Source organism: Malus domestica, chromosome 17 (genome assembly GCF_042453785.1).
Source record: "Malus domestica chromosome 17, GDT2T_hap1".
In the NCBI taxonomy this organism is placed as follows: domain Eukaryota; kingdom Viridiplantae; phylum Streptophyta; class Magnoliopsida; order Rosales; family Rosaceae; genus Malus; species Malus domestica.
In genome coordinates this window covers 4,365,438-4,374,588 of record NC_091677.1, presented here as the reverse complement: position 1 = coordinate 4,374,588, position 9,151 = coordinate 4,365,438, and the positions used below count along the sequence as shown (strand labels likewise).

General features: G+C 40.0%; 2 protein-coding genes across 3 annotated transcripts; one reads left to right on the top strand and one right to left on the bottom strand.

Annotated features, from left to right (window-relative positions):
* LOC103442832 (putative disease resistance RPP13-like protein 1) lies at window positions 1-5,251 on the top strand. 2 transcript variants are annotated; one of them, XM_070817319.1, is made up of 2 exons: window positions 1-221; window positions 1,270-5,251. In XM_070817319.1, exon 2 carries the CDS (start codon window positions 1,329-1,331, stop codon window positions 5,094-5,096), a length of 3,768 nt encoding a protein of 1,255 aa, XP_070673420.1. In that variant the 5' UTR covers window positions 1-221; window positions 1,270-1,328; the 3' UTR covers window positions 5,097-5,251. The 2 variants fall into 2 exon arrangements, with proteins under 2 accessions (XP_070673420.1, XP_070673418.1); XM_070817317.1 differs by having other exon boundaries at window positions 12-221; window positions 1,276-5,251.
* Window positions 5,252-6,699: 1,448 nt separating this feature from the next.
* On the bottom strand, window positions 6,700-8,179 carry LOC139193647 (uncharacterized). The gene is made up of 3 exons (XM_070817087.1): window positions 7,181-8,179; window positions 6,911-7,018; window positions 6,700-6,816 (listed from the first exon to the last, which is right to left on the bottom strand). Exons 1-3 carry the CDS (start codon window positions 8,177-8,179, stop codon window positions 6,700-6,702), a joined length of 1,224 nt encoding a protein of 407 aa, XP_070673188.1.
* Between the last annotated feature and the right edge of the window lie 972 nt (window positions 8,180-9,151).

Below are 9,151 nucleotides of genomic sequence, written 5' to 3'. Positions count from 1 at the left end.
TCTTCGAATCCAACAACTTCCTCTCCAGTCCGCCTCCCTCTCTCTCTTTATTTTCTGAACAAATTACAAACCTTATTTTTATCTTTCATCTTTCTCTTCCTCTCTACTTTCTTCCACCTTTTCCCTGTCCTCTCTCCCCTTCTCCGTACAGAAAAGCCTTGGCGACCCGGATCGTCGACTCGGGAATTTCTCAAGGCCGTGGTGAATTTCGTTATCTAAAGGTACAATCCTTGCTTCCAGACTTCAGTAGTGTAGGAAACTGAAAAAATGAAGGCCCTGGGTAATTTGAATATCTATATGGAATTATGTTTGCTTCCACAAAAAGTTAGCAAGCTTCCCTTTTTTAGGAAATTGTGAAGAATATTTTTTTTCTTCATTTCCCATATAAAAGGATAAGTACCGTTTGATCTCTTAGAATTATTACTTCAGTTCAAATTTGACTTCCTAACTATTTTTTTTATAAATTAACTCGAACTATTTGAAATAAGTTACCTAACTCATTGCCGTTAGATTACGTTCACTATTATGTCAAATTTGAGGGCAAATTAGATTTTTTATCATCATTTCTTACATGTCATTTATAACCACTAATAAAATTATGACATATGAACATATAATAATGTGTAATGACAATGTGAAATGGTCCATTAGGTAAATGTTTCGTTTCTTTATGTTTCTTATTATGCTATAAGTTTTTAAATTATTTCGTGTCCACATGTCATTATTTCATTGATGGTTATAACTATCAAGTAACCATTGATGATGAAAAGACTAATTTGCCCTTAAATTTGACTTAATAGTAGGCGGAATCTAACGGCAAGGGGTTAATTGTTCGATTTTAAATAGTTCAGGGGTTAATTTACTAAAAAAATTAGTTTAAGAAATCAATTTTAACTGGGATAATAGTGTAGGAGGTGAAATGGGAGTTTACCCGCATAAGAATTTTCCATTTATCTTCCGGTCCCTAATTTGAAATTTGGTCTCTTGACGACGAACGCTCAAATAAAATACGTGGATACGCAGAGAAGGATGCCAGAAAACTAGCGGTCAATGAAGACTTAAATGAAGGGTTCGATGGAGGGACTTGAAAATGATTAGATGCTATACATTCAAGACAACTTTGAGATAACTTATTGAAATGTGTCATTTCAAAAAACATTCATTGTGTTTTAGTAGTAGCTTTGTAATGCTTGAGTAGTTCATTGGGAGTAGTCGTCTTAAGCCCTTTTTCTCCCCTCTTTTCATCTAAAAAAGTGTTTAATTTGGTAGCTGCAGGTGCTTTCCCCGCGTCATTTGTCAATTCCTTCCAAGTAAGATATCATATTGGCATGGCTGCTACATTGGTAGGTGGAGCTTTTCTCTCTGCTTCTCTTCAAACGTTATTTGGTCTGTTGGCCTCTCGTGAAGTTGTGGAGTTCGTGCGTGGAAAGAAACTTGACAGCAGACTTCTGAGCAAGCTGAAGGTCACTTTGCTTTCTGTCAATTCTGTGCTCAGCTATGCCGAAGACAAGCAGATTATTGACTCAGCGGTGGAAGAGTGGCTTGATGAGCTTAGAGATGCTGTCCATGATGCCGAGGACATGTTGGATGAGACTAACACTGATGCTTTGCAGAAAAAGATGGAAGCCGAAGCTGAAAGCAGCAGTGAAAGTTTGGTACGAAACTTCAGCTGTATTTCATTGAATGCATTTGACAATGAATTAGAACACAAGATACGGGTGATTCTTGAAAGATTAGAATTTATAGTGAGGAGCAAGTCTGTTCTTGGCTTCAAAGAAGGTATGAAGGATGGTGCGTTGAGAAGATCACCTACAACATCTTTGGTGGAAGAGTCTGTTTATGGCCGGGATGAGGACAAAGAGGCCATTATTAGATTGCTGCTATCGAATGGTGATGTTTGTAGAAATGAGATCTGTGTGATTCCGGTGGTGGGCATGGGAGGCATTGGGAAGACCACTCTTGCTCAGCTCGTATATAATGATGTCAGAGTGCAGGAATACTTCGATCTCAGGGCGTGGGTTTGCGTGTCAAAAGAGTTTGATGTTGTGAGTATAACAAAAACAATTTCTGAGACATTCACTTCAGTGGATTGCGGTATTAATGATCTGAATTTGCTTCAAGTTAAACTGAAAGATCAATTGATGGCCAAGAAATTTCTGATTGTTCTAGATGATGTTTGGAATGAGGACTACCTTGATTGGGCTGAGTTAAGGAAACCTTTCATGAATGGGGTGAATGGAAGTAAGGTGATTGTCACAACACGTAGCGAAAATGTTGCATCGATCATGGGTACTATTCCATCTTATTCTCTAAAGCAATTAAGTGATCAAGATTGCTGGTTGTTGTTTGCAAAGCATGCCTTCAGCAATCCAGAGTCAAGAGAGCAACCAAACTTTCAAGTGATGGGTAGAGAAATTGTGAAAAAGTGCAAAGGGCTTGCTTTGGCTGCAAAAGTGCTTGGGGGGCTTCTACGATCAAAACAAGATCCTGAGGATTGGAATAATATACTTACTAGTGAGATCTGGGATTTGTCAGATGACACACGTAACATTCTTCCGGCTCTAGGATTGAGCTACGATTATCTCCCATTACATCTGAAGCAATGCTTTTCTTATTGTTCAATATTCCCCAAAGGTTATAAATTCAGAAGAGATGAAGTGGTCTTATTGTGGATGGCAGCAGATCTTTTACCACCCCCCAAAGGAAAGAAGAGGATGGAACATGTGGGAGAAGAGTGTTTTCATGATCTCGTTTCAAGGTCACTTTTTCAACAATCTGGTGTCGACAAATCATTTTTTGTTATGCATGACCTTGTTAATGATCTGGCGAAGTGTGTGTCCGGAAAGTTTTGTCTTAGGATGGATGATGTTGAATCAGATACTCTGATCAGCAAGACTCGTCATTTGACATTTTCTAGAACAATGCATGATGAGAAGTTTAAGATGTTCTATGATGCGAAGCGATTGCGCACTTTCCTCCCCCTAACATGTCAATCACTGCATGGACAATTCCATTTGTCTGACAAGGTAACAAATGACCTGTTACCGAGGCTACCATACTTGCGAGCCCTCTGCCTATCACATTACAACATCATGGAGTTGCCTGAATCAATTGGAAATTTGAAGCTTTTGCGGTACTTTGACCTCTCTCACACTTCAATTCAGAGGTTACCTGAAAATGTAAGTACCTTATACCAATTGCAGACATTAATTCTGTCATGTTGCTCCTCTCTTACGGGGCTGCCAACCAGCATGCGAAGACTTATAAACTTGCGCCATTTGGACATTAGTCACACCAAACTTAAGGAGATGCCAAGAAAAATGAGTAAGCTGAAGAGCCTACAAACATTAACTGATTTTGTTGTTGGAGAAACTAGCGAATGCAACATTGGAGAGTTGGGTGAGCTCCGTAATCTTCGCGGAAAACTTTCTATTTCTAAGCTTCAAAATGTTGTCCACAAAGATCATGCTTCGGAGGCCAAAATGCAGGAGAAGAAGTACCTCGATATGCTAGTCTTCAGTTGGGCTGGTCATGCTGATGATTCACATCATGAAAGAAATGTACTTGAAAGGCTCCAACCTCATTTGAGCTTGAAAGAACTCACAATTGAAAATTATGGGGGTACAAGATTTCCAGATTGGTTAGGGGATCATTCCTTCACTAATATGGTCACTGTACATCTTGAAGATTGTAAAGGGTGTTTCATTTTGCCAACACTTGGGACGTTACCATCTCTCAAAGAGCTTTACATCTCTGGGTTTGACGGGGTAAGGATGGTAGGTTCTGAGTTTTATGGTACTTGTTCTTCAGTAAATCAGCCATTTAGATCCCTAGAAATTTTGAAGTTCGATGGTATGTCAGAGTGGCTTGGATGGTCTGGTTTTGGAGGTGGCGACGAAGGTGGTGCTTTCCCTTGTCTACGGGAGCTCCATCTGCAACGGTGTCCTAAGCTCAGAGGAGATTTACCCAACTATCTTCCATCTTTGACATCAGTTTGGATTGTTGAATGCCAGCAGCTGGTGGCTTCACTTCCAAGGGCACCATCTATCCACGGCTTGAAGTTCGGACATTGTGATATGTGGCAACTAAAAGAACTGCCGGCTGAGCTGCGTTGGCTCAGAATTGAAGGATGCCATGTGCTGGAGTCTATACCTGGCAACTTGAAGCAAGCGACATCTTGTCTTCAAGAGTTATTTATCTCCAACTGTTCTTCTCTTGCATCCTTCCCTCGGGATAGCTTACCCCGTACACTGAAAGCCCTGGAAATTGAGGGATGTGGACAGTTAGATATTCTTTCTGACTGCCACTATGCATCCCTTGAAAGTTTGTCCATATGGAGAAGCTGCGATTCCCTCGAGTCCTTTCCATTCGACATCTTCCCAAAATTAAACAATCTCAAAATCCGAAGCTGTAAGAGTTTGAAATCACTTTCCATTTCAGGTGAACCTAACCATGAGCTTCAGTGTTTGAGTCTCTTGGAAATATGGGATTGTCCGAGTTTGGTTTCATTCCCCGATATAGGATTGCCAGCACCGAACCTGACACAATTTAAAGCAACAGATTGTATGAAGTTGAAGTGGCTGCCTAAGGGGATGAACAAACTCCTATCTCTTCAGACCTTGGAAATATCCGGATGCCCAGAACTCATGTCATTTCCTGATGGGGTTTTGCCCTTGAACTTGAATTGTCTCTATATTTGGGATTGCAACAAACTCATTGCGCAGCGATTGCATTGGAAGCTGAAAGCTCTGGTGTCCCTTAAATGTCTTAGCATCATGGGTGGAAAACGGTCTGATGTGCAGTGTTTTCCAGAGGAGGGGATGCTGCCCACCTCTCTTACCTCTCTCTCCATATGTGGATTTCCAAATCTCACATCACTTGATAAGGGGCTGCAGCAACTGACCGCCCTTGAAAAACTAGAAATCAGCCACTGCCGCAAGTTCCAATGTTTGCCAAAAGACGGGTTGAAACATCTATCTTACCTATGCATCAGAAAATGTCCTATGCTGAAACAATGTTTCCGAAAGGAAAGAGAAGATTGGCCTACGGTAGACCACATTCCCCTCGTAGAGATTGACAATCAGAGGATTTCATAAGCTGAAGCTGCGGAAGGGCCTCTATTCTTTTCTGAATAAACAATTTGTCTCAGGTACTTGTTATACGCTAATAATACTCTAGAACAAATATGCCTTTTTGTTTTCATTGAGTGTTGCTACCACTTTGAATTGAAGATTACAGACTTTTTCTTGAACCGAGGCTTCTTGTCAAAAGTAGGCATAAACTATGTTTGCGTCCTGCTACTCAAAACTTTCCTTCCGCCATTTCACTGTAAACTCCAGTTTTCACTAATGCAAACACAGCGGGAGAGATGGCGAGAAAGATTTCCAATTTGCTCTCTCTCTTTCTCACGCACACACATGCGCGCACGAATGAACAAGTTTATGTATGTCCATTCACGCAGAGACATGAATTCTATGTTCATTCACGGAGACAACGATAAAATTCAATTGGTCTGTTGCAAGTAGGTCTGCGTATGAAGATTTTTACTTGTAAAACTTGTAAAAGGTAGACAAGGGAAATAACTCGGAAACATTTCTGTGCATGGAGCTGCCTAATATTCATTTCACACTACATGAACAAGACCAATGCAGTTATATTTGGTAGAGATTCTGAAACAAGAAATTGCCCGGCTGGAAACATCATTAATTTCACAATACGTTTCAACCACAAGATTACAAGGAAAAGGAAGCAAATCAAAGCAGAAATAGGACTTTGATGTGCATTATCGAATTTTCTTTTAACATTTGAACAACTTCTTTCATGGGAGGCCTCTGTCAGTGATATACTTCATGGACGCAAATCAAGGCGATCGAAAGAAAGTAATGTAATTTGGTTGCAACCAATTCCCACAACGAGATAGCCCAAAGCCTCGATTTATCGTGCAGCCAACTATAAAGATCGCCATCGTAGTACTTGTAAAACAGATGGTGAGTTGAGTTCCACTGGCAGTGCCCCAAAAGCTTGATGGCATTTGGGTGTTGTACCAATTGTAGAGTTTTTTATGTATATTTCATGTATAAAACAGTTACAAGTTCATACATAAATAGAAGAAGAAACGGGAAAGAGAGTGGAGAACAAAAGGTAGGGGACAATGGCAGCTAAGCAAGTATAATGATGACCTCCACTCTCTCTAACTTAAGCCACTAACAAGCTTTACAGCCACTAACAAGCTTTACAATGATGAGGGAATAACAAACAGCTAATACTAGCACTAAGACTAGCTGCATGCAAGTTGAGCTGTTATCCATCAAAGCCAGATAAAAGCTTGCATTATTCTTCCAACATTTAACCCTACTTCCAACAACAACCTTAATCCAGTGCTTAATATCATGTATTAGGGTTAAAGACTGATACTAGGGTTAAAGACTGAAATGCCATTTTGTTGTGGCGTTCCTACACAATTTGTTTGTTGCAAAATTCCATGCTCACTTAAGTAAGTTGTCATGATTTTGGAAGTGTACTCAGACCCATTATTAGACCTTAAGATGCCAATATTAGAGTTAAAATGATTTTGAACTAAGTTATGAAAATTTTTGAAACATTGGAAAGCTTCGTGCTTGAATTTAAGTAAATACACAAAGGTAGTTCTAGAGAAATCATCAATGAAAGATATATAGAATCTGTAACCATCAAAAGACTTTAAGGTTGCAGGTCCCTAAATGTCGGAATGGACAATTTCAAAAGCTTTGGTAGCTCTAGAGAGAGAATGGGGAAAGAGTAACCTGGTAAACTTAGATTTGTGACAAACTTCACAATCTGGGATCACTTTACAGAAACTAGGAAAAAAAAAAGATATAACATGTGAAGAAGGGTGAGCTAATCTCATGTGCGAGAGCTGCTCCTTGTTTACTGTGTTTGAGTTTACGTAGAAACTCTTTGGAAAACTTGAAGAGAAGTTGACATAGTACAGTCCATTGAGGAAGAACCCTTTACCAATCGTTTCCTTCGAAACTCGATCCTGGAAAATCACACAGTGAGTGGAAAAAATTGCAAGACAATTGAGCAATTGTGTTATTCTTCCTACTGACAGCAGTTTGAAAGGAAAAGAAGGGACATGCATGACAAGGGATTCTTTTTTACTCAAGAAGATTTTGAGTTTCCTTCTGCCTACTATACGAACTTTGGTGCCATTAGCTACGGAGACAAAAGAATGAGTGGAGAAGTTTTGAAAAACATTTAGTAAAGATGCATCGTTAGTCATGTGATCAGAAGCTCCTAAGTCGACTATCCAAAAATCACGACTACTACTAAGATCCAATGCAATGGAAATAGTTGCAACAATACCTGGCACGTCATTTTGTGACACTGAGCTTGATTGTTCGAGGAAGCCAGCAAACTTGCCGAGCATGGCTGTGGGACTTTCATGATTTGTTGTTCCTTGTTTCTGTTGCAAGAAGTTAGCAAATTCATTTATGAGAGTAATGGGACTAGAGGAAGAGTTTATCACATTATTGGAGACATTGTCGCAAACAAGGTTTCCTCTAGGAGTGTAGGCAGGCTTCATTTGGTTTCTTGGTGCTCTTCCATCATCGTTGAACTTGGGTTTAAGTTCTGGATGAAGAATCCAGCACTTTTCTTTTATGTGTCCAACGCCTGGACGACCTATCTTCACACAGTGAGAACACTTTAAGTCTGGTCGTTTTCCCTTGTATGGTCTGGAGAAGGTGAAGGCTCTCGCTTCTGATGGCCTAAGATCTGATTCTCCAACGACTACGTCTGCGTTCATGACCTTCTTTCTTACTTCTTCGCGTTGAATAACATTGCAGACCATCTGGAAAGTAGGAAGTTCAGGTGTCATAAAGAGATGACTTTTAAGATCTTCATACTCTGGTCCAATGCTAGCAAGCAACTGGAACACCTTGTCTTCTTCAGCACGCTTTAAAAGACTGGTTGTGTCCGTGGTATGAGGTCTGTAGAGATCCAATTCATTCCATTTGGCTTTCAAGTTGCCAAGATGTTGAACAAATGAGAGATTTCCCTGTTGTAGTTCCGTAAGGTCTTTCTTTAGCTGGAAGACTCGCGCAACATTGTTTAGATCCCCATACATGTCTCGTACAGAATTCCAAAAGTGGTGAGATGACACTGAATAACTGAAAATCTCAGCTATCTTTGGTTCCATAGAGTTTAACAGCCAAGACATGATAAGTTGATCTTGGGACACCCATGCTGCATAATCTGGTGAAGTTGTTTCGGGTATGATGTTATCCTTTTGAATGAACGGGAGCTTTCCACATCCTCCAAGAGCGAGAGAAATAGCTCGTGACTAGGGCAGATAGTTGAATTCGTTTAGGAGCACAGAGCTCAAACGTTGAATTGGGTTGGTATCTATGGTTTCGTTTTTTGAAATTTTCTCTGCTGGTGTTGCCATAATGGCTTAACTGGTTTGGATTTGGTAGGATTTCAGAAGAACACAGAGCCAGGTCCAAGAGGGATCACTGCTCTGATACCATGTAGAGTTTTTTATGTATGTTTCATGTATAAAACAGTTACAAGTTCATACATAAATAGAAGAAGAAACGGGAAAAAGAGTGGAGAACAAAAGGTAGGGGATAATGGCAGCTAAGCAAGTATAATGATGACCTCCACTCTCTCTAACTTAAGCCACTAACAAGCTTTACAGCCACTAACAAGCTTTACAATGATGAGGGAATAACAAACAGCTAATACTAGCACTAAGACTAGCTGAATGCAAGTTGAGCTGTTATCCATCAAAGCTAAATAAAAGCTTGCATTATTCTTCCAACATTTAACCCTACTTCCAACAGCAACCTTAATCCAGTGCTTAATATCATGTATTAAGGTTAAAGACTGATACTAGGGTTAAAGACTGATACTTCAATACCAATGTATTAAAAGGCGGAGGCGTGGGCAAGGCGTTCCATGGATAGTCCCGCCTAGCCGTGAGGCGAAGCCTTACGGGACCTTAAATAATAAGGGGCCGCTGAGAAAAACAAGGGAAACAAGGGACTCTTGGGGTTTTTAAAATAAAAGAAAAATAGATTTGACCAAAATGAAGTTATTTTGGGCCAAGTCATTTTAAAAAAAATAAAGACTTGGCCAAAACGACATCGTTTTGGACCAAGTCTTTAAA

Excerpts from the sequence above, each read along its gene's own strand:
- LOC103442832 (XM_070817319.1), top strand. The coding sequence starts at position 1,329 with ATGGCTGCTACATTGGTAGGTGGAGCTTTTCTCTCTGCTTCTCTTCAA.
- LOC139193647 (XM_070817087.1), bottom strand. The coding sequence starts at position 8,179 with ATGGAACCAAAGATAGCTGAGATTTTCAGTTATTCAGTGTCATCTCAC. Across the intron at positions 7,019-7,180 it reads CCGTAGCTAATGGCACCAAA|GATCGAGTTTCGAAGGAAAC; the intron begins GTTCGTATAGTA and ends GTGATTTTCCAG. Across the intron at positions 6,817-6,910 it reads TCTACGTAAACTCAAACACA|ATTGTGAAGTTTGTCACAAA; the intron begins GTAAACAAGGAG and ends AAGTGATCCCAG.